At 35.8% G+C, this 25,958-nt stretch overlaps 1 protein-coding gene and 1 long non-coding RNA gene across 2 annotated transcripts; one reads left to right on the forward strand and one right to left on the reverse strand.

Moving 5' to 3' along the window:
• Positions 1–4,725: 4,725 nt before the first annotated feature.
• Positions 4,726–6,290, reverse strand: LOC109121467 (uncharacterized). The gene is made up of 2 exons (XM_019222625.2): positions 5,877–6,290; positions 4,726–5,155 (listed from the first exon to the last, which is right to left on the reverse strand). The coding sequence occupies exons 1-2, from the start codon at positions 6,244–6,246 to the stop codon at positions 4,917–4,919; spliced, it is 609 nt and encodes a 202-aa protein (XP_019078170.1). The 5' UTR covers positions 6,247–6,290; the 3' UTR covers positions 4,726–4,916.
• A 1,100-nt stretch (positions 6,291–7,390) lies between these two features.
• On the forward strand, positions 7,391–8,780 carry LOC132254488 (uncharacterized). Its single transcript, XR_009466774.1, has 3 exons — positions 7,391–7,755; positions 7,901–8,350; positions 8,534–8,780. It is a non-coding gene; the product is annotated as an uncharacterized LOC132254488 (long non-coding RNA).
• The last annotated feature ends 17,178 nt before the right edge of the window (positions 8,781–25,958 follow it).

The raw sequence follows: 25,958 nt of genomic DNA on the forward strand, positions 1-25,958 counted from the left end.
GAAAACTGATAAGCCAAGAACAGAGGAGAACAGAGGAGTTGGTTCTGATGTCACGAGATGAAGCCCACTTGTTGTTAGATTTATTGTTATTGAGTTGTTATTTTTTACCAGCTGTCATAACAGCCTGTCTCCATCTATTTTGAACACTATATATATATTAAATCTCTCTCTCTTGTTACTTTAACAATAGAGAGCAGAGTTTTCAGCTTCAGCTTTTCTATCTTGGTATCAGAGCTAACATTCAAGGTTTGAATTTTTTCTTCTCTTTCTCACTTTCTCTCTGTTTCTCTCGATCCAAACATGGCCTCTACTCCGACACAGTCTTCTTCTTCCTCTGGTTCGATTGGATCTGGACAAAGCTCAACAATGGCGTCCATTCCTTCCTATCAGATGCTTAATCACACTCTGCCTGTGAAACTTGATCGGACGAATTACATCCTATGGAGATCTCAGATTGATAATGTCATTTTTGCTAATGGCTTTGAGGATTTCATTGATGGAACCTCTATCTGTCCGGAGAAAGATCTGAGTCCAGGAGTGATGAATCCAGCTTTTGTTGCTTGGAGGAGACAAGATCGAACAATCCTTAGTTGGATCTACTCGTCGCTCACACCAGGTATCATGGCACAGATCATAGGCCATAATACTTCTCACTCTGCTTGGAATGCCTTGGAAAGTATTTTTTCATCTTCTTCAAGAGCTAGGATAATGCAACTCAGACTCGAATTACAATCCACAAAGAAAGGATCAATGTCGATGATAGACTACATAATGAAGATCAAAGGAGCTGCTGATAATCTAACTGCTATTGGAGAACCTGTCTCAGAACAAGATCAGGTTATGAATCTTCTTGGAGGTCTTGGATCCGATTATAATGCTGTTGTTACTGCTATCAACATTAGAGATGATAAGATCTCTCTTGAAGCTATACATAGTATGCTATTAGCCTTTGAGCATCGTCTTGAGCAACAAAGCTCGATTGAACAAATGTCTGCCAATTATGCCTCTTCCTCTAATAACAGAGGTGGTGGAAGGAAGTTTAATGGAGGTCGTGGACAAGGCTACTCTCCAAATAACAATAATTACACCTATAGAGGTCGTGGACGTGGAGGTAGAAATGGACAAGGTGGAAGGCAAAATTCCAGTCCAAGTGAGAAACCTCAGTGTCAGTTATGTGGTAAGTTTGGCCACACTGCTCAGATCTGTTATCACAGGTTTGATATCTCTTTTCAAGGAGGTCAGACTACTATTTCTCATTCTTTGAATAATGGGAATCAAAACAATATACCTGCTATGGTTGCTTCTGCTTCTAATAATCCTGCAGATGAAAGTTGGTATTTGGATTCTGGAGCAAGTCACCATCTGACTCAGAATTTGGGGAATCTCACCAGTACTTCACCATACACGGGAACAGATAAAGTCACTATTGGTAATGGTAAGCATCTCTCCATCTCCAATATTGGCTCTAAACAACTTCATTCTCATACACATTCTTTTCGACTCAAGAAGGTGTTTCATGTTCCCTTTATCTCAGCTAATTTGATTAGTGTGGCTAAGTTCTGCTCAGAAAATAATGCCTTGATTGAGTTTCATTCTAATGCTTTCTTTGTGAAGGATCTACACACGAAGATGGTTCTTGCTCAAGGCAAGCTTGAAAATGGCCTTTACAAGTTTCCTGTGTTCAGCAATCTGAAACCTTATAGTAGTATTAATAATGCTTCTGCTTTCCATTCCCAATTTTCGAGTACTGTTGAAAATAAAGCAGAGTTATGGCACAATAGACTAGGCCATGCTAGTTTTGACATTGTTTCAAAAGTCATGAATACTTGTAATGTTGCTTCTGGGAAATATAAATCCTTTGTTTGTTCTGATTGTCAGTTAGCTAAAAGTCATAGACTACCCACTCAGCTCTCAAATTTTCATGCATCTAAACCTTTAGAACTTGTTTATACTGATATTTGGGGACCTGCCTCAATTAAATCTACATCTGGAGCGAGATATTTCATTCTTTTTGTAGATGATTATTCCAGGTATACTTGGTTTTATTCATTACAAACAAAGGATCAGGCTCTTCCCATCTTTAAGCGATTCAAGCTTCAAATGGAGAATCAGTTTGACACCAAAATTAAGTGCTTACAGTCTGATAATGGTGGAGAATTTCGATCTTTTACGTCTTTTCTTCAAGCAGTTGGTATTGCCCATCGATTTTCCTGTCCATACAACTCAGCTCAAAATGGTAGAGTTGAGCGGAAGCACCGACACGTAGTTGAAACTGGGTTGGCTTTGTTATCTCATGCTTCCTTGCCAATGAAGTACTGGCACTATGCTTTTCAGACAGCAACTTTTCTTATCAATCGAATGCCAAGCAAAGTTCTCGAGTATGACTCTCCTTACTTCACTCTTTTTAGAAGGCATCCTGACTATAAATCTTTTCGTGTATTTGGCTGCCTTTGTTATCCTTTCATTCGGCCATACAACACTCATAAATTGCAGTACAGATCTGTCCAATGTCTTTTTCTTGGCTATAGTTTGAATCACAAGGGGTTTTTATGTCTTGATTATGCAACTGGAAGAGTCTATATTACTCCCCACGTGGTCTTTGATGAATCAACTTTCCCACTTGCTCAGTCCAAGTCTTCCAGTTCGTCTAATGACACTTCAGCAGAAGGCTCTACCCCTGCCCTTATAACTCCTCCTTCTTTTCCATGTCTTCTCCCAGATTCAAAAATCAGTCATGTTTCCATAGATTCTCATTCTCTATCCACAAGTGAAAGTCCTATTCCTACAACCTCTTCTTCACCTCTGGACACATCTAGTTCTTCTCCTGCTATAGATTTATCACCTAAATCTGTTCCAGAACCTCAAATCACTGCTCTTTCTCCACGAATGACAACAAGGTCCATGCGTGGTATAACCAAGAAAAAGACCATTCTTGATCTCTCTGCCATAAAGGTTTCAGAACCATCTACTCTCAAACAAGCCTTCAAAGATCCAAATTGGACTAAAGCTATGGAAATGGAGATTGCTGCTCTTCATAGAAACCATACTTGGGATCTTGTTGAACAACCACCCAATGTCAATGTGATTGGCTGTAAGTGGGTGTATAAACTGAAACATAAGCCAGATGGGAGTATAGAGAGGTATAAAGCTAGGCTTGTGGCAAAAGGATATAATCAGACTCATGGTCTGGACTATTTTGAGACGTTTAGTCCAGTAGTTAAGGCTGCCACTATTCGCATCATACTTACTGTTGCTCTCAGTTTTAAGTGGGAAATTCGACAGCTTGATGTTCACAATGCCTTCCTCAATGGTGAGCTAGAAGAACAAGTCTATATGTCTCAACCTCCTGGATACTTTGACCCTCAATTCCCGAATAGAGTGTGCAGATTGAAGAAGGCTTTATATGGCTTAAAACAAGCCCCACGTGCTTGGTTTCAAAGACTCAGCTCTGCTCTTCTTCAGTGGGGATTCAGCATGTCTCGGACTGATAGTTCTATGTTTCTGCACTTTGGAAAGGCCACTACTTTGATAGTTCTTGTCTATGTTGATGATATCCTTGTAACGGGCAGCTCCTCCACACAGATTTCGTCTCTCATAGCTAAACTTGATTCAGTTTTTGCCTTACGAGATTTGGGTCAACTCTCATTCTTTCTCGGTATAGAGGTTTCTTACAATGAAGGCTCTATGACTTTGAGCCAAACCAAATACATTTCAGATCTTCTTCATAGAACTGAACTGTTTGATACCAAACCGGCAAACACACCTGGTGCTGTTGGGAAGAACTTGTCTAAATTTGATGGAGATCCTATGACAGATGTTACCCATTATCGAAGTGTAGTAGGGGCACTTCAGTATGTTACCTTGACAAGACCTGATATAGCCTTTGCTGTCAATAAGGCATGCCAATTTATGCAACAACCAACCACAGCTCACTGGCTCTCAGTCAAACGAATACTTCGGTATCTAAGAGGAACAATGCAAGATGGGCTCCTGTTCAGTCCTTCAAGTAACTTGACAATAGAGGGATTCACAGATGCAGATTGGGGTGCTCACCTTGATGATAGGCGCAGCTCAAGTGGATATCTAGTTTATCTAGGAGGTAACTTAGTCTCTTGGTCCTCTACCAAACAAAAAGTGGTGTCTCGCAGTAGTGCCGAGTCTGAGTATCGTGGTCTTGTTTTCGCTACTGCTGAGATTGTTTGGATGCAAGCCTTACTGCAAGAGCTATGTGTGCCAATACCTGCTATACCTCTACTTTGGTATGATAATATCAGTGCTTACCATATGGCAAAGAACCCTGTGTTTCATGCTAGAACTAAACACATAGAAATAGACCTTCATTTTATACGAGATCAAGTCATGAGAGGAAAGATACAACTGCAATTTGTTCCCACTGAAGAGCAGCCAGCAGATTTATTGACTAAGCATCTCACAAGTTCAAGGTTCTTGTCCCTCAAATCTCAGCTTTGTATAGCTCCAAGACCCTTTCACTTGAGGGGGGATGATAAGCCAAGAACAGAGGAGAACAGAGGAGTTGGTTCTGATGTCACGAGATGAAGCCCACTTGTTGTTAGATTTATTGTTATTGAGTTGTTATTTTTTACCAGCTGTCATAACAGCCTGTCTCCATCTATTTTGAACACTATATATATATTAAATCTCTCTCTCTTGTTACTTTAACAATAGAGAGCAGAGTTTTCAGCTTCAGCTTTTCTATCTAAAACCCTGGATCGTGTGCTCAGAAGCTTCAAGAGCTCTTGATGGACAGCTCCTCTTGGATCAGATAGAGATGATATGGGAGGAAGAGGCAAATGGTACTCAATCTCGGAGCCAACTCTTTGAAGAGCTTCAGAAAAAATAGTTAACATCTCAGCGTTCCCACCGTACGCATCATCTTCATAGATTGCGATGACCCTTCACCAGTGATAGGAGTGAACGATAGCTGCAATGCACCTTATTTGTTCAGAAACATTGGTGCCCATTTGTATCAGGGTGGACCTTCCAAGCTGCCTCGATGGCCGGACACTCGCGGCTGCCGCCAATGAAAGAACTGGTACTTGAGCTTGGTTTCCGATTTCATCAGCTAAAGCTGCTTGCTGCCATGTATCCATGCCCACAATCACTTGCACTTTCTTCTCTTTAATCAGTTCTTCAGCTGTAATTAAATGTTATGAACCCCATCAATTGTATTCCATTTTTGTTCTGCCTATTTCATTCATATTCAGTACATAACAGTGTTTTTCAATACATGGAAGCAATAAAAATCCATTTCCACCTATTTCAATTTCTTTTCTTTTTCTAAATGATGAGTGCTACTTAAAACAAGTCAAGTTATCCTAAATTTATTTTTTAGAGGAAAACTTAAGAATGAAAAAAAAAAAAAGGAAAAGAAAAAGGAAAAACATTAGAATTTAATATTTTTTTTATTTTACTATGATTGCGAAATGACCAATATAAAGACATCCATCTCTCTATATCTTCCTACTTTTATTTTTTAAAATTAATATAAAAAATAAAAAAATTATTTTTACTTCTTTATATCCATTCAAAGTTTAACCCTAATTCTTCCTTTGTCCTTTCCTCTGCCTCGTCCCTTCTTTTCCCTCCTAGTGGGTCATGAATGATACAAAGGAAGAGAATAAAAGGGAAACAAAATTGAGGTGGGTGTTAAAGAAGATGAGGATAATTTTATCCTTTCATATTTAATTTTTAATTTAAAATAAATAAAAAAATAAAAAATAGAAGATGTATAAGTGACGTAGAGATAGTTTGGGTGGCTGATGTTATAACCACTCGTGTATCATGCTAGAGGATTAATGTTGAAAATAATAGGTGATTAGACAGCCGTAGAAGGAATCAAGGAAGAGATGACCAACCAGTTAAGGCCGCCCCATAGAGTTCTCCGGTGAAGTTCCGGGAGATAAGAGAGAGCTTATGATTCTTGGAATTGTTATTGAACTTATCCACAGCTATCTTGATGGCGGTTATTTCCTCTTTACCTTTACGAGAATTAGCATCAATGATTGCCCCAATGATGGTGGAGTTGTCATCTACTGCTGTGCCGGTGATGTATCCAAGATGGCAGACAATTAAAAGAATGGAGGTAAGTGAAAAGCAGATGAAACATGGTGTTGGAGAATTCAGTGGGGAGGGCATTTCTGCTCTTAGCAACCAGCAAGCAATTAGTGCCTTAAAGGAGATTCTTCTAAGCTTAAATAAATATAAATTCACAAGTAGAATATTCATTTCGAATCCCCAGTATGAAGTTTCCTTCTTACTTCGTAAGTCAATTCTTGCTGTGGAATTCCCTTCCATTACTTTCATTCTCCTTGTACGTGGTATTCAAAGCCAACCGCATGGATTTATGGCCAAGGACAAAGAAGATTAAACAATGTGTCGTTTTCATTCAAGGATTTAGTGGTGTTGGAGGTAAGATGGGAAGGCATGTGTGGTATTGATGGGAGATGATAAGATGGAAATCATAACCATAGCCATGTTCTCTATGTGTCTTTCTATCCTCTTCAATTAATTCATGAGCATAAATATTTTATTTAGTTTTTATATTTAGTTTATTTATAGTTTATTTAGTTTCTAAAATCCAATAAGTTAGATATTTTATTTGATTTTGTTTTTATATTTAAGTATTTGAGTTTTGGAAAGTTTTTATATTTTGTTAATAGAAATAGAAATTTTTATATTTTTTATTATTAGGAATTTCTATTTTGTTAAATTGTAAGTATCTATCTCAATAAGAAATTATTAATATTCAAATGAAAGTGATGAAAGAGAGTAAATATTTTAATGCTCAATTATATTTTAATGTTATTTTTTTTTTTTACATAAAGGTTTATTTATGTTTTCAATTTTGAAGTTCTCTTTCCAAGTCCAACAACAAAAGTAGTGTCCAACCTTAAAATGGGCATGTGTGGTATTGACGGGAGATGATAAGATGGAAACCATAACCATAGCCATGTTCTCTCTGTGTCTTTCTATCATCTTCAATTAATTCATGGGCATAAATATTTTATTTAGTTTTTATATTTAGTTTATTTATAGTTTATTTAGTTTCTAAAATCCAATTAGCTAGATATTTTATTTGATTTTATTTTTATATTTAAGTAGTTGAGTTTTGGAAAGTTTTTATATTTTGTTAATAGAAATAGAAATTTTATATTTTTTATTATTAGGAATTTCTATTTTGTTAAATTGTAAGTATCTATCTCAATAAGAGATTATTAATATTCAAATGAAAGTGATGAAAGAGAGTAAATATTTTAATGCTCAATTATATTTTAATGTTATTTTTTTTTTACATAAGGGTTTATTTATGTTTTCAATTTTGAAGTTCCCTTTTCAAGTCCAGCAACAAAAGTAGTGTCCAACATTAAAATGGGCATGTGTGGTATTGACAGGAAATGATAAGATGGAAATCATAACCATAGCCATGTTCTCTCTGTGTCTTTCTATCCTCTTCAATTAATTCATGGGCATAGATATTTTATTTAGTTTTTATATTTAGTTTATTTATAGTTTATTTAGTTTCTAAAATCCAATTAGCTAGATATTTTATTTGATTTTGTTTTTATATTTAAGTAATTGAGTTTTGGAAAGTTTTTATATTTTGTTAATAGAAATAGATATGAGGACTTAAAGGGTTTATATTTAGGTAGTGCTTGAGCCAAGGAAAATGATAGTCCACTATCTTGACCCTATGCATCACAAACCATGTGAGGACTTAAAGGATATCGTAAACATGTAAGTTCTTCATATTATTTTTCATAGTATTATTTTTAAATAAAAAAAATACATTCACCTCAAACACATTTTTTTTATTTATATATATTAAAACATATAACATTTACCTATTTTAAAAATGTACCCATTGAACTTATTTACATAGGGCTCTTCGAATATCTGCAAAGAAAACATCTAAGAGGGAGCCATCTTAGCAACTAGTGTAGGTGACATCCAAAAATTTTTCTTTACACATTAGCTTATGCATTTGCACCATTTATATATGTGAGTACTAATGTTATTTTATAATTGATTGATTAGTGTCCAAGACAAGAAGGAGGGTTCGAATGTGGCTACTTTGTTATGAGATTCATTAAAGAGATAATTTTTGATCCTACAATTATTGCTTCAAAGGTATTACTTATTTAATGAATTGTACATAGTTTTAGGCTTCCAAATGTTATGCATTTTAATGTTATTTTCTTATTTGATTTCAGTTTGGTAATAAAAAAAAACATATTCTCAAGTAGAATTCGATGAAATTAGAGGAGAATGGGCTACTTTTGTGCTACAACTAATCATGAATCATGTTGATGCATCATGATCACCATGCATGGTGAGTCCCTTAGCTACTACATGAATTTTTCCATAGGTATTGTATAGTAATGCTTATTCTTTGAATAATGTTTCTATTTGAAAAAAAAAATTAATTCTTAGATATGTTCATTTATGATAACATAGATCCATGTTTATTTTCTTCAATAAAAATCTCTAAAACTCATTAAATTTTGAAATGCAGGTATACACTCTTGGGAGGGTGAAATGGAGAATAAAAAGAAAGAAGAAGGCAACAAGATTTTGGGTTTTTAAATGCAACTCTTATGTCATACGTTGTAGGACATAAACGTTACTTTAATTGCAACTGAGAAATTTAGATTTTTAGATGGGACTTCTATGTCATTTTATGGTTAGCCGGTTTTATGCTTATGAAATGGAGGTATACATGAATCTTGGGATCTTTAACATTTCTAAATCATGTTTTGGTATGTATTCACTCTTCTTTTTTAGTTTTGATGGGTTTGATATGTTGGATGTACTATCCTTTTGTGAACATTTGATATACAAATATTATTAGATGATCAATGTATTATGAGTTATTCCAGAAACATTACAGAAAAATGAGTTAAATATAATATGATTGTTATATTTATGGACAAAATATAAACAGGTTAATCTTATTAATTCATAAGCATTACAAAAATCAACAACTAAAACCAATCATATATTCCACAATAATTTACAATGATGTGATACCATATCTCAAAGGTGATGCATTTAATGTGACATCATAACTCAAAGATGATGTATTTAATGTGACACCCTATCATCACTAGAAATATATGGTGTCACTTCTGAATGGGTCACCATTTATCTAATTTGGTGTCACTTCCAAATACGTCACCAATTGGTACCCTCTATGGTGTCAGTGGAGAAGGTGACGCTATGTTGTAGTGACACCTTATGTTTATGGTGACTCGTTATAAATGTCACCATATACCTTTTTCCTTGTAGTGGTCTCTCTGAAATAATTATCCCAGTAGTACTGTTCCTGATTTGTGAAGTTGCAGGCCTTGGAAGTCATTGTCCACAGTTTTCTGTTTTTAAACGACTTGCTCAGTCAATCTTTCCCCCCTCACATAAAACACGGTTTTGAAATTTAGGGAAAGTTGTGTTTGCAGCCAACTATTTGAAAGTAATATGACAATCAAACTCCAATCAGCTGGAATATGAGATTTGATTGTCAAAGGAGAAAATATTATCTTTCTTGTGCACTCTTTGCTGACTCCATTTTATGTTCCTAGATTGCCCCTCCATGCCACCATGTCAGCTGCAACCTTGTCTCCATATCAGCAGCAAGCCCTCCATGTCACAAAAGAGATTGAAAATTTTAAAAACAAAAAAATCTAAATTTGAAACCTATGAAAAATCACTCGACCCGACAATTGACTGTTATTTCCCTAATATGAAACCTTTCTTTTCTCTGATTTGGGAACATTTCTCTCTCTCTCTTGGCTTCATCACCCACACAATCCTGAGACCCATATAAAATTTCCCAAAAATTGTCTCATTTGAGAGAAAAAACCATTAATCCAAAACTCCAACCTGGGTGTTTCTTTCATGTCCACATAAAAGTGCAATGAAATGGAGCATTCCATCCTAAAAGCGTTCAGTTAAAAGACGACTTCAAGAGGCATATATGTGATTGTGAATTTACTACAGCAGCGCGTACCCAAATAGAAAGCTAGAATCCAAAATATTGGCTTCGTCAACAAGATATCTCTTCCTGTCATTGAGCGCATTTTGCCCTAACCCTAAACTGAAATTTGAAGGTAAATAATTTTTATTTATTGTTCTTTAGTTTGAAATGGGGCACATCAATGATTTTGGAGTCGTTGGTGGACTTGAACTTTTGTGTGGGGAAGTGGAAACCATATTATTCCCAAATAACCATATGACCTACAAGTCGCATTGAATCCAGATGGAACTTACAACATATCCGATTGCAAGTCCCATTGTTATTTTGGGGACTGTACCTTAGGTACTACCTTAATAGCCCTTAGGTACCACCTTAATCTACCTTAGGTACTACCTTAACGGAGCTTAGGTACTACCTTAGTTAAACTTGGGTACTACCTATCCGAAGCATTGAAACTTCAATTGTGGACATTACTTACTTCATTTGTGACCCTTAGAGCATGCCATTATGTGATTATTTAGTGTGCTCAATTGGTTCACCTTTCCTATTTTGGGGACTGTACCTTAGGTACTACCTTAATAGCCCTTAGGTACCACCTTAATGTACCTTAGGTACTACCTTAACGGAGCTTAGGTTTTACCTTAGTTAAACTTGGGTACTACCTGTCCGAAGCCTTGGAACTTCAATTGTGGACATTACTTACTTCATTTGTGACCCTTAGAGCATGCCATTATGTGATTATTTAGTGTGGTGAAATGATTCACCTTTCTTATTTTGGGAACTGTATCTTAGGTACTACCTTAATAGCCTTTAGTTACCACCTTAATCTACCTTAGGTACTACCTTAACGGAGCTTAGGTACTACCTTAGTTAAACTTGGGTACTACTTGTCCGAAGCATCGAAACTTCAATTGTGGACATTACTTACTTCATTTGTGACCCTTAAAGCATGCCATTATGTGATTATTTAGTGTGCTCAATTGGTTCACCTTTCCTATTTTGGGGACTGTACCTTAGGTACTATCTTAATAGCCCTTAGGTACCACCTTAATGGCCCTTAGGTACCACCTTAATGGCCCTTAGGTACCACCTTAATGGCCCTTAGGTACCACCTTAATGTACCTTAGGTACTATCATAACGGAGCTTAGGTACTACCTTAGTTAAACTTGTGTACTACTTGTCCGAAGCCTCAGAACTTCAATTGTGGACATTACTTACTTCATTTGTGACCCTTAGAGCATGCCATTATGTGATTATTTACTGTGGTGAAATGATTCACCTTTTTTATTTTGGGAACTGTACCTTAGGTACTACCTTAATAGCCCTTAGGTACCACCTTAATAGCCCTTAGGTACCACCTTAATGTACCTTAGGTATTACCTTAATGGAGATTAGGTATTACCTTAGTTAAACTTGGGTACTACCTATCCGAAGCCTCGAAACTTCAATTGTGGACATTTCTTATTCCATTTGTGACCCTTAGATCATGCCATTATGTGATTAATTAGTGTGCTCAATTGATTCAATTTTGTTATTTTGGGGATTGTACCTTAGGTACTACCTTAATATCCCTTAGTTACCATCTTAATGTACTTTAGGTACTACCTCAATGGAGATTAGGTACTACCTTAGTTAAACTTGGGTACTACCTGTCCGAAGCCTCGGAACTTCAATTATGGACATTTCTTACTCCATTTATGACCCTTAGTGCATGCAATTATGTGATTAATTAGTGTGCTCAATTGGTTTGCTTTTGTTATTTTGGTGACTGTACCTTAAGTACTACCTTAATAGCCCTTAGGTACTACCTTAATCAACCTTAGGTACTACCTTAACGGAGATTAGGTACAACCTAAGTTAAACTTGGGTACTACCTATCTGAAGGCTCGAAACTTCAATTGTGGACATTACTTACTTCATTTGTGACCCTTAGAGCATGCCATTATGTGATTATTTAGTGTGCTCAATTGGTTCACCTTTCCTATTTTGGGGACTATACCTTAGGAACTGCCTTAATAACCCTTAGGTACCATCTTAATGTACCTTAGGTACTACTTTAACGGAGCTTAGGTACTACCTTAGTTAAACTTGGGTACTACCTGTCCAAAGCCTCGAAACTTTAATTGTGGACATTACTTACTTCATTTGTGACCCTTAGAGCATGCCATTATGTGATTATTTAGTGTGGTGAAATTATTCACCTTTCTTATTTTGGGGATTGTACCTTAGGTACTACCTTAATATCCCTTAGGTACCACCTTAATGTACCTTAGGTACTATCTTAACAGAGATTAGGTACTACCTTAGTTAAACTTGGGTACTACCTATCCGAAGCCTCGAAACTTCAATTGTGGGCATTTCTTATTCCATTTGTGACCCTTAGAGCATGCCATTATGTGATTAATTAGTGTGCTCAATTGATTCAATTTTGTTATTTTGGGGACTGTACCTTAGGTACTACCTTAATAGCCCTTAGGTACCACCTTAATCAACCTTAGATACTATTTTAACGGAGCTTAGGTAGTAACCTTAGTTAAACTTGGGTACTACTTGTCCGAAGCCTCAGAACTTCAATTGTGGACATTACTTACTTCATTTATGACCCTTAGAGCATTCCATTATGTGATTATTTAGTGTGCTCAATTGGTTTACCTTTCCTATTTTGGGGACTGTACCTTACGTACTACCTTAATAGCCCTTAGATACCACTTTAATCTACCTTAGGTACTACCTTAGTTAAACTTGGGTACTACCTATCCGAATTCTCGAAACTTCAATTGTGGACATTACTTACTTCATTTATGACCCTTAAAGCATGCCATTATGTGATTATTTAGTGTGGTCAATTGATTCACCTTTCTTATTTAGGGGACAGTACCTTGGGTACTACCTTAATAGTCCTTAGGCACCACCTTAATTTACCTTAGGTACTACCTTAATGGACCTTAGGTACTACCTTAATGTAGCTTAGGTACTACCTTAGTTAAACTTGGGTACTACCTATCCGAAGCCTCGGAACTTCAATTGTGGTCATTACTTACTTCATTTGTAACCCTTAAAGCATTCTATTATGTGATTATTTAGGGGTTTCTTTGGTTTCTATAGGCCGATATGGAAATATTGGTAAAATAAAAACCTAACTTTCCCATTCTAAAGTTAACCATATTAATATTAAAAATATTTTGGTTTCATGCACTTTGAGCTTATATGTTTTTTGATGCCAAATTTACCCTCCATTTATTCCAGGTAAGCATCCACATGTTAAAAAAAAAAAAAAAAAACCAAAAATTAAAATTTCTTTCTTTCTTTCTCTCTTTTTTCTCTTTCTCCACCAAGCACCAAAGAAAACTCAAGATCTCATTTGTTCATCTCCTTACCCTTCTCAAAACCTAAAGAAACGCTAAGATTAAAACTTTACCTCCATTTCCATTTTGATCGATTCACCAACTTGAAAATATTGGGGATTTTGAAATCTCTCACCCAATTAATCTACTTTGTGTCTATTCATTTTGATCATCATCATCATGGTCCTCTAAGATTGGATTTTTGGATTGGTATTTGGGTATGCTCGAAACTCATCCTCTCATCACCAAAATCATTACATCCTCCATCTTCTTCTCAATTGCTAACTTGAGTTGCATTTTTCCCTAACCCCAAACCGAAATCTGAAGGTAAATAATTTTTATTTATTGTTCTTTAGTTCATTTGTTTGAAAAGGAGCACATTAACGATATTGGAGTCGTTGGTGGACTTGAACTTTTGTGTTGGGTTGTGGAAACCATATTATTCCCAAATAACCATATAATCTATAAGTCGCATTGAATCAAGATGGAACTTATAACATATTTGGTTGCAAGTCACATTGTTATATTGGGGGACTGTACCTTAGGTGCTACCTTAATAGCCCTTAGGTACCACTTTAATCAACCTTAGGTATTACCTTAACTGATCTTAGGTACTACCTATCCGAAGCCTCAGAACTTCATTTGTGACCCTTAGAGTATGCCATTATGTGATTATTTTGTATGGTCAAGTGGTTCACCTTTGGTATTTTGAGGATTGTACCTTAAGTACTACCTTAATAGCCCTTAAGTACCACCTTAATCAACCTTAGGTTCTACCTTAACCGACCTTAAGTACTACTTTAACCTACCTTGATGATGCAATTATATACTAAGCAAGACCACCAACATGGATGTATTGACCATCTGAATATTCAGATTCCTTCAACTTTCCCAAGAGATTTACAAGGAAATTTCCACTGTACCTCCTGTATAACAACTATAAGAAATAAAATTGTTAGTATAACACTAGAAGAAAATGACCGCAACTCATGTATACAAGCTTAAAGCTTAAGTGCTTGGGATATAAAGTAAAGGTTGGAAACAAGAGCAGACTGTAGAATGATGGGCACGTTAGAAGTGTAGAACAACATAATAAGATATGAACCCTGCTGTCTATGAGCATTATTTGACCTCACAAGGCAAAACCACCTGAAACCCTTGGAAGTAGATAACAATAAGGAAGATCAATACTGTTGCAAGCAAATTTGTCACATTTGGAAGGTTCTGCCGATAGAAAGCCTCCTGTAGAGGTCGAACTTTATCTATCCGAGTTGTTAGCAGATAGAAGAGAGCAATAACAACACCTTCAAATTCAACTCCATGATCGCTATTAATAGTAGTGGGGCTAAAAGCCTTCCAGATGATGTTTTCACTACCAATTGATAAAAACAATTATCACTATTTGATAGTAGAGTTAATGGTCAACCCAGAAATGAGACCACCATTCACTAGACACTGGCTGCTAGATAGTAAAACTTCTTCAAATATTCCATGTTCAAATATTATTGAGATTGGAGATTTGACTACTTCACTGCAAATAAATTCCATTTTTAAGATTTGATTGGCTTAAAGTGAAATACAGATCAGTTAATATTATAACATTTGAATTGTTCGTATGCACAAATTGTCTTTAACTCAATCTTAGATTTCAAGGCAACACATATAAACTGCCGCTATAATAATCCACCCAATCCAATTACACAAAGCAAAAAAGTAAAGAGACCTAAAGAGAGAAGAGGAGACTGTTTTGTTCACAAAGATCAAACTATTTGTTTTAAAAACTGCCTTTTGGGAGACTGTGCCACAAACTCTTTTAGTTTAATTGTGATTATTCAAACAACGCACAAACAAGGAGAGAACATAACTTACTGCCACAAAACCGCTTGTGTTTCATCACTGAAATGCGTCAAACCCATCCCTCACATTAGACATGCTTGCATGACCTTGTCTCTAGCATTGTTTGCCTCGTTCATGAGAAGTTCACTTCAAGCCTTAATTTGTACAGATGCATCTTGTCTTATACGCCGCACAAAAAATCATAGCCTGGTATGGAATAACTTCCACAAAACTAATGAATAACGTGTTGGTTGTGCTTACCCTCACGAGTGAATGTTCTAGTATGGCTTTGTTCCAATATTGCATGTACTTGATAGCGAACATCCCAAAGTCATATCTACACCACCAATTGCATTTCATTAGTCAAATACATACATCAAGTGGAAATACAACTATAGTACTACCACATAGGTCATGATATGAAAATTATCACTAGGAAACTACTCTACCTATTTCGTTGTTGCACAATCTGAGGTTGCACATGCATGAATTTGGACACCTCCAATTGCTTGTGCATGCCATGTGCATGGAAGGCTTTATCAATCGCCTCAAACAATCTTCTTGTTACGACACTTATGTCGTTACCCTTTTGTTAAAGCAAACAAGATAATATTTCCACTTGTGCTGCTGGAATGTTGATAATGTGGATGTGCCAATGGTTGTTGTCACAAACTGGGAAGAAAAATTGCATGAGGATTGAGGAAATTTCCATTAATAGGTTAGTCGGGAAAAATCAGATTTTTTATTTATTTATAAATGAAACGGATCTTTGGCTATGAAACGGATATTTGGCCATGAAACGGATAATGGTTGTTTGAGTCAATTGTTTTATAAGAAACTTCCACTTTTAGTAAATTATTCTCAATGTTTGTTGTTTGAACATATGCAAGCAACATTCATGGAACATGAACATGACATAATAAATCACATTATTTTTATGAAGAATACAATAATTGGAGATTTGTCGTAAAATCACCAAGGTGAACAAACGAGCTTATAACATATACATGAAGAAGATCATCTTTTAATTTGTAGTTTGGATAGGTCCTGAAGATAAGAGTTCCCCAACCTGGTACAGTAATCCTAGTGGACACTTTTGAAACAACAATTATCAATGTATGATAAAAACCATTAATTTTAATTGTTGCATTTTGACTAATGGCTTTGCAGTTCTTCAATATATTACTTTAATTTTGATAAGGGAGATTTCATTGACATAGTCACTGGCTGTACTCACATGTAGCAAGGATAAAGGAACAGTTGCAAAAGGAAAAAGAATTGATGACATCTTTGGAAGCTGGAATTATTATGTCTCGGAGTCCATTACCTATCTTAGCTACTAGTGACTTCCAAAGTTGGCCTATGTCCACATTTAACAAGTATATGAGCCCTTGGTCCTACACCAGAATTTAACATTTAAATGTGCTAAAGGTGAAGGCAAAGCTTGGGGAAGTTGCTTTTATGGAGGCAAATGTACTTAATATCAAGCAAAAGGTTGATGATTTGAGTGCTCAACTTAAGGATAGAATGTGAAGTAAACTATGGTCCTATGCACGATTCATGAAGTGAGCCCCAAAGATCACAAAATAAAACAAAACTGTAAGTCCTTATTTACTCTAATTCCTAGTTTTGTTACAAGTGACTTAGGTATGAGATATATAATTAGTATTTAGTGTCTACTAACTTTAATGTGTGTGGCAAGCCTATTTAAGCTTGTTTGGTATAGCTATAACTTCTGGTAAAGTATTTTTCGACAAATTTTTGAACAAAAGAGAGGTTGCTATTTAGCATATAACATAAATTTTAAGTTTGAAATATTCTAATTGATGCTATTAAGCAAAAGTATCCAACTAACAAATTTACTAAAGGAGTTTTTACCAAATAATGCCATCTTTAACTTTAAGTGGTTTTGCTATAAGTAGAGAGACTGTAAAACTCTTATTAACAATATTGTGAAAAGGTAATATGAAGTCAAACAATTGCATTTCAACAAAATATTCATGTTCGGAAATAGATCATATGTACAGAGTGACTTTATTTTGATGAAACGATTATGAAGGAAACGGTTTTGTACATAGGTTGATGATGAAACGAAATCTTTTGCTCTTATTTTTTCCTTATCTGATTATAGGAAGGATAAACAGAAGATTGTTGAAACTACATCTACTTCACATCTTCATGAAAAGTCAACGCAGAATAAGGTATATCTTGAAGTGCATCCAAATCATTAATTTCCAATGTTGAGACATCCATGAAATTTGGACATCATAAACCATCGTTCTATAGGCTAATAAAAAATGGTTGAAATTTATAGTATATTGAATCTAAATTACAACTTTAATCCACATTTCTTAAACATAAAGTGATATCAATGACAATCTAACAATGTAGACATAAATGGGTGCAAGAAACCTTCATTTAAGGTAAACGTATATAACCTAATCTTTACGATACGAGGATAACATTGAAATGTTTGAAGCTTAAACACAAACTAAGGTACATACATCCCACCCAACCTTGATATTCTTAGAATATATATAGAAATTCATGTAGAGAATAAGCACAATGGGTTATCCAACAAAATGAAGTAATTCAATGTTTTTTTTCATATATTTCAAGTTGAAAAATCTATCCAAAGATGGAGCCTACACAGGTAATGGAGTGATCAAGAAATTCAATAGGGAAACAAAAATTGAAAGACTGTATGCCATGGAAATTCAAAATAATGCTACATGAATAACAATGTGAGTTGATTTCCTATGTTAATGTATAACATACTTCAGTGATTTATGCTTACTGGGACATCCAAGCACGTCATAAAAGTTTTAAAGAACAAAAAAAATGAGGCATAGCATAAACATAGCCTATCAAAAGAAATAATGTGTATTTGCTATCTTAATCATGACCATAGAATTGAATGTTGTAACTGGTTCAAAGTACACAAAATATAACAAAAAACACACCTTCCTCTCTATAGCCACCTTTAGTTTATCCCAAAATGCATATGCAAAACACACCCACATAAATAAAGATTAATTTAATTTGTATGCCAACTGAACTATGAGCTAAAAATAGACCTGCAACAAAGTTCAATAAGCCCCTTAGAAATCTCCATTTTTTTTCAACTACTGATATTCACATAGGCTTTCAAGTGAAAGAAAAATTATTAATAGAAACTCAGTCCTTGAGGCATGGCTAAAGTGATAAAGGGTTGAGATGGGTTTGTAGGAGGTTCCAAGATCAAGTCCTAATGGGGGGCAAAAATAAATAAATAAATTGAAAAGAAAAACTTTAGATGCAATTGTTGAAGCTCCAAAAGAAAATAAAGGAAAATATATTTTTATAATAATAGGGGACTAAAATTAGAGTTAGGTCCCAAGAGTCAATTAGTAAAATTTTAACCATAACTATAAAGCTCAGAAAAAGCAATTGGATCCAACATACTTTTAGAACAGAAGAAACCTCCATACAATCTGTTGAAAGTGCTTAAAGCCTTTAAAACAATGTCATTGATGCATATCATTTTACAGGAAAATGGGTAAAACTCTGCTTCTACATGCAATAAGTATGAAATTTTCTATTACATCTGAAAACAACCAAATATAAAGAACTATGGTGTATGAATAGTCAATGACTGGCTAGCTTTCAATGAGCTAGAAACCAAACAATTGATTTTATAGTGCTAAAAATTTGCTGAATTTGCTAAATCGAAAAAACAAAGAACAAAAATTCCATCTATGTGTGACATTTTTGAGATTTAAAAGCCTCAAGCACTAAGCATCTTTTGAAATCAGTGTTCCATTAAGTCAACCATTTTCCTATTGAATTGTGTTCATTTGTGCAAAATACCAAACATAACAAATGGGCAGACACTGGTTTTTTTATTTTTTATTTGGTATTTTTATCACTTTATAAGGCTATTAGGTAGGCTCCAATAGACTACCCAAATCAAATAATTAATTTCCAACTAAAATGGATCTAAAATCTCATAATATCAAGTTATCAACTTGAAAAATAGATCATGTTTAGCCAATAGAAAAATTATACAAATGAACTTCATGAGTGGATGGCATACCATGTAAGTTAATTCCTTGAATCTCAATTTTCCTTCCATTCCCTTCATCCAAAGAATTTTGCCTCTTCAACTGTTGTGATAAGACTGAATGTCAGAACAATCAACTTGCACATTTCTATTTGCAACAACTAATCTAGCATCCAATAGATAGAAATCAACATAAAATCATATAAAACAGTTGCAATGATACCGCCCTATCTTGTGATGACTGGGAAGTTGATTGTCTTGATGATTTCGAGTTTGCCTGAACTTGTGAAAAGTGAGTTGGAAACAAAAGTTAGTGCATATATAAGCTTTCCAGATTTGGACAATATACTTCAAACTAGAACAGTAAATGGTAAGAGAATTGCACAGATGTAATACCATTGAATTGTATCACAGAAAATATCCATAGAGATTTTAAGTTTTCCACAATATTTTTAAATAAAAATCAAGATCAAGTGGTAATTTTGAATAATTTAAATATATTTATATCTCAATTTCCAAAAAAAAAAAAAAAATCAACCACAACATAGAAGTCCAATCCATGATATTGTTAAGTATTTTTTTTTTTTTTTATCACCACTTGAAACACAATTGATGCAGAAACTAGCCTTAAAATACAAACCTAATGCAGATCACTTTGTTATAGTACTTTTTTTCTTTGTTGGAAAGTTGGAGAGACCCATGATTCTTGGTGACCAAGTATATACATGGCTAAGAATAAGTTTAGAAACTATTCAAGCATATGTGTGATTACTACTCAAAAAGTGCTCTTTTATAGCTTGAAATTAACTATTTTAAACACTTTTGAGTAGTAGTTAATACTTTTTAACTCAATTGGCACATTAAGGAACCTAGCAAGGGTTACTAATCAGTTTTTGGCTAGTTTTGGTGTTTTTGGTAGCTTTTTGATCATTGAAACAAACAAAGAATGAGGGAGAATTTTGTGCAATCCATGGCAATGCAAGTTGAAGCTCAAATACATGAAGAATCCGAGTTTTGGAGCACTTCATAGCCCTTTTCCAAGCTTGGCAATAGGTTGCCAAGCCAATCAGAGATGCATGGAAGAAAACTAGAGGAAAAAATCTAACATGTAGCAATTTCGCATGTCTATGCGAAAATTTCGCAAAGCATGCAAAATCAAGAGGAGGAGCAGTTGCAGGACTGAGTGAAGGACAATTTTGCAGACCTTGCAAAACCACAAGATGCAACAAAAATGAATTTCGCACACCATGTGAAATTTAGCATGGTCTGCGAAATCTTCCTGTGCACCGACTCCGTTAGATTTTTATCTCCAGATTTTTTATGTAAATTACTATTTTCTCCTTGTAATCAACCAATGATAGGATTTCTTAGTTAGGAACTATAAAGGGGGGTTGGAAAGACCTCTCTATGTATAATATATTTTTGTATAATCTTTTGAAGGATAGACGACACTTGTAATTCCCGTAGGAAGAAATATACAGATCCATTGCTCTACATTTCCTTCTCATTTTGTTTTCATTTTTCTTTCTAGCCAAACAACCTCTAAGGATGATTTCTCAGGGGATGAGTGGCTAAGTTTTACGTTTCTTGGAGTGATGGAAACTAAGTGTAGGACCCGGATGCAAATGTGAGAGTTTTCATTGCTTTAAATGAAGGTAGTTGTTAACCATTAATGGTTTTTATTTCAAGGTTTAGCTTTAAATTCCTTAGAATCACCTTGAATGGCCAATACTTGGTAAGCTTTTCGGATTCTATGGATGCTTATTGCTAGATCCATGGATGTCCATTAGTTATCAAGTACGAGCCATTGGAAGGTGGTTCAAGGTGAGAATCACCTTGAATGGTCAATACTTGGTAAGCTTTCTAGATTCTACGGATGCTTATTGCTAGATCCATGGATGTTCATTAGTTATCAAGTACGAGCCATTGGAGGGTGGTTCAAGGTGAGGGTCTTTAGTGTTTGAAGCCATTAATGGAAAACAACTACCATTTTTCATGAACCATTTGGATCAAATCTTAATTGCTAAATACAAAACCGGTTCAGGAGATAACCATCCTTTATGTTATTGTCCTCAATGCGAGGAGAAGATTCGGAATCTCCCCCTTTGCCTAAGGAACCTGATCGTAGTGACTTAAAGCTCCAAGAGACATTCTCTTTGTAGTTAACTTCAATTGTTATTTTTGCTTAACTTAAAATCAACTTTTTCAACCACAATTCCATTTTCTTTAAAAGCTAATTTTCATAAGGAAAAACACCATTTCATTACCTTCACTAAATTCACTTGTACGAAGAAAACCCATCCCTGTGGACGATTCTAGAGCCACTATACTATAGTAGCCATGCTACCCTAGTGTAAGGTGATTTAGGTTTTATAAATTTTGTTGATAACACCCGTCTGGCGCAATAATCAAATGACACCTTTGCTGGGGAAGAATCAAATGGCACAGCTACCGAGGATGGTGCCAAAGTACATTGACATTACTTTTGATGAACATTTGTGATCTTCATCACAAGTTTGGTGATTTTTCTTTTACTAAGTTTTTTTCTTTGTCTCTATTTTAGCTTATCTTTTATTTAGTTTTTAGCTAACCTTAACCGCTTCCTAGAATTGTATTTCTTTTGTTTTCTTTGTTTTTGTTTCAATGATCTCTAGTTGTGCATGCCCTATTGGATAAGAGATATTGAAGGAAGACTTGTGAAGATTGAAACTCCTCAAGAAACTAAGTTTGAAGTGTGCTTGAACATCATGGATGTTCCACCTGAAGACCAGAATAACCAACATGGTCAAGAGGATAATTTCAATGCATACTGATCCATGAGGAACCCCATGCATCCACCTCGTATGAGTGCACCTTTATGCATAGTGCCTTTCACTGAACATCTAGTAATCCGACCTCACATTGTGCCACTCCTACCTACTTTCCATGGGATGGAAAGTGAGAATCCCTACTCGCATATTAAGGAATTCAAGGAGGTTTGTAATACATTCCAAGAAGGAGGAGCTTCAATTGACTTGATGAGGCTCAAGCTATTTTCTTTCACCTTGAAGGATAAGGCCAATATTTGGCTCAATTCTCTAAGGCCAAGGAGTATCCGAACTTGGCCTGATTTGCAAGCCGAGTTTCTCAAGAAGTTCTTCCCTACTCATAGGACCAATGGTTTGAAAAGGCAAATTTCGAACTTCTCAGCTAAAGAGAATGAGAAATTTTATGAGTGTTGGGAGAGGTACATGGAAGCTATTAATGCTTGTCCTCACCATGGCTTTGACACATGGCTCTTAGTGAGCTATTTTTACAATGGTATGTCTTTTTCAATGAAGCAACTCCTAGAAACTATATATGGAAGAGACTTCATGAGTAAGAATCCGGAGGAAGCCATGAAATTTTTGAGTTATGTGGTTGAAGTTTCAAGAGGATGGGATGAACCAAATGCTAGAGAGGTGGAAAGAATGAAGTCTCAACCTAATGCTAAGGGTGGGATGTATGTTTTGAATGAAGACATTGACATGAAGGCAAAGGTTGCAGCTATGGCAAGGAGATTGGAAGAGTTAGAAATGAAAAAGGTACAAGAAGTGCAAGCTATTTCTGAGACATCAGTGCAAGCTATGCCTTGTTCCATTTGTCAATCTTATGAGCACTTGGTGGAGGAGTGTCCTACCATTCCAGTAGTGAGAGAGATGTTTGGTGATCAAGCAAATGTTATTGGTCAATTCAAGCCCAATAAAAATGCTTCATATGGCAACACCTACAATTCAAATTGGAGGAACCATCCAAATTTCTCTTAGAAACCAAAGCCACCTCAGTACGTGATTACTACCGAAAAGTGCTATTTTGTAGACCTAATTATAAGGGTTTTAAGCACCTTTGAGTAGTAATCATATTCATTTAACCCAATTAATTCATTAAGCTCCTTAGTAATTAGTTCTAACCATTTTTAGTGGCAAGTTTACATGTTTTTCATCAACTTATGAACCAATTCAAGCATGCCAATTGATGGAGGAGCTACTTGGGCGAGTTAAGCAAGGATTTTGGACGTTTACAGGCTTGAATTTCAAGTGGAAACACGAGCACAAGCAATGGGAACACCATTTTGCAAGGGGAGGCAATTCACCTTGCCAAATGAACAATTTCGCAAGGTGAATTTCACCTTACCAAAATTTCGCAAGGGGATTTTCCTCATGGTGCGAAATTTGGCCATTTCGCACCATGAAGAAAACACCTTGCGAAATTTCGCAAGGTGGATTTAGGCACCTTGCGAAATGACAAATTTGAGACGTTGTTGATGATATTCCACTGCCGGTTCTCCAAGATATTTTGCTTGACTTTTAGCTTTGTAAATACCTATTTTATCCTTGTAATCAACCAATGAAAAGGTTGCTTTTGTAATAGCTCTTGTAATTTAGCTTTTTATTGTCTTTAAATAGAGGTGAAGAGCCTCAGACACGATCATCTTGTAACCTGTAACTTTATAAGTTGTAAGAGCACTTTTGTTCATACGCTTCTTTTATCTTTTCTTTCTCATTTTCTTAGTAGCCAAACATCCTTGGAGGATGAAATCCCCAAGGATGAGAGGCTAAAACCTTTTATTTTCTTGAAGTAATGGATGCCATGTGAAGCTCCCGTGTCAGGATGGAGATTTCCAAGCCATAAATGTAAGTAGCTGAGCGTCATAAATGTTTTCATTCAAAGTAAAGCTTTTAATCCCTTTGACTTGCTTTGAATGACCAATACTTGGTAACCTTTTGGTCTCAGTGGATTCTTATTGTTAGATCCACTGACGTTCATTAGTTATCTTCTACGAGCCATTGTATTGCAAGTCAAGGAGATGACCTATACCAATAAAAGAGCATTTATGAGGTTCAACTACCCTTTTTGTAAGTTTTCAAGGACTAAAACTCAGTTGTTAAACTCATACCGGTTCGGGAAGTAAGCATCACCTTAGTTGCTTCCCCAACTCGAGGTGAAGAGTCCCAAAATCTCAATTTTTACACAGTGAGTTAAGCATGGCTATCCAAAGCTTTGAGAAACTTCTTTTTCCATCTTTTAACCTATTTTCATGTTAGTTTAGTTTACAACGCCTTCATCTTTTTATGTTTTCATTTTAACCTAATTTTTATTAAGAAAAGTTCACTCCATCCTCCGAACTTCACTAGTTAAAGTAAAAACCCTTCCCAGTGTTCGATCCTAGAGCCACTATGCTATAGTAGCTTTGCTACTTTAGTGTAAGGACCTTAGGTATAATTTTTGTTGATACCCTTACATGCCAAGCTACCAAGAGGCGGGTTATCAGTACGCACAACCTGCTCAAGCACCTCAGCAAGACTCGAATCTTGAACAAGCTATTGTGAACCTTAGCAAGGTTGTGGGAGACTTTGTGGGAGATCAGAAGTCCATCAATGCTTAACTGAATCAAAAAATTGATAGTGTGGAGAGTACATTGAACAAAAAGATGGATGAGATGCAAAATGATCTGTCTTAGAAGATAGACAATGTCCAATACGCAATCTCAAGGCTTACCAACCTCAACACAGTGCAAGAGAAATGAAAGTTTCCTTCTCGACCTCATCAAAATCCTAAGGGTATCCATGAAGTGGAGGCTCAAGAGGGAGAATATTCAAAGGTGAGGGAAGTCAAAACAGTTATCACCTTGAGGAGTGGTAAAGAGGTTGATCAGCCCACATCCAAGCCAAAGCATGATGAAGAGAGTGTAGCAGAAAAAGAAAAGAGTGAGGAAATTAAAGAAAAGAGAAAAGAGAAAAGTACAAAGAAAGATGACCATGATTCTAGTGTGGATGAAGAACCCGAGAGGATAGTCATCAAGGAAGATATGATGAAGAAACACATGCCTCCACCTTTTTCCCAAGCTTTGCATGGAAAAAAGGGAACCAATAATGCATAAAAAATGTTTGAAATGTTGAGGCAAGTGAAGGTCAATATCCCTTTGCTAGACATGATTAAACAAGTGCCGACATATACAAAATTCTTGAAGGACTTGTACACTGTAAAAAGAGGGTTGAATGTGAACAATAAAGCCTTCTTGACTGAGCAAGTGAGTGCCATCATATAGTGCAAGTCTCCAGTGAAGTACAAAGATCCGGGTTGCCCTACCATCTCAGTAAGTATTGGAGGGACTTGTGTGGAGAAAACTTTGTTGGACTTGAGAGCAAGTGTGAATTTTCTACCCTACTCTGTTTACACGCAGTTAGGACTTGGAGAGTTAAAGCCAACATCCATCACTCTATTTCTGGCAGATAGATTAGTGAAGATTCCAAGAGGGATGATCAAAGCTGTCTTGGTTCAAGTTGACAAATTCTACTATCCAGTGGATTTTGTTGTTCTTGATACGAATCCGGTTGTCAAAGGAACTAATTATGTTCCTATCACACTTGGAAGACCATTCCTAGCTACATCAAATGCAATCATCAATTGTAGGAATGGAGTCATGCAACTCATGTTTGGTAGCATGACAGTAGAGCTCAACATCTTCCATTTGTGCAAGAAGCATATCCATTCGGAAGAAGAAGAAGGTCCAAAGGAAGTGTGCATGATTGACACTTTAGTGGAGGAGCATTGTGATAAGAGAATGCAGGAGGATTTGATTGAGAGTCTTGGGGATCTTGATGAAGGGTTACCTGAACCCTCAGATTTGCTTGCTACCCTGTCTCTTTGGAGGAGGATAGAAGAAATTATACCCTTATTCAATGAGGAGGAGACACAAAAAGCTGCTAAGGAGGAGCCCCCAAA

Source organism: Vitis vinifera, chromosome 10 (genome assembly GCF_030704535.1).
Source record: "Vitis vinifera cultivar Pinot Noir 40024 chromosome 10, ASM3070453v1".
In the NCBI taxonomy this organism is placed as follows: Eukaryota; Viridiplantae; Streptophyta; class Magnoliopsida; order Vitales; family Vitaceae; genus Vitis; species Vitis vinifera.

Coding starts and splice junctions, on each gene's coding strand:
- LOC109121467 (XM_019222625.2), bottom strand. CDS start 6,246: ATGAATATTCTACTTGTGAATTTATATTTATTTAAGCTTAGAAGAATC. Junction 5,156..5,876: donor CTATGGGGCGGCCTTAACTG/GTTGGTCATCTC, acceptor ATTTAATTACAG/CTGAAGAACTGATTAAAGAG.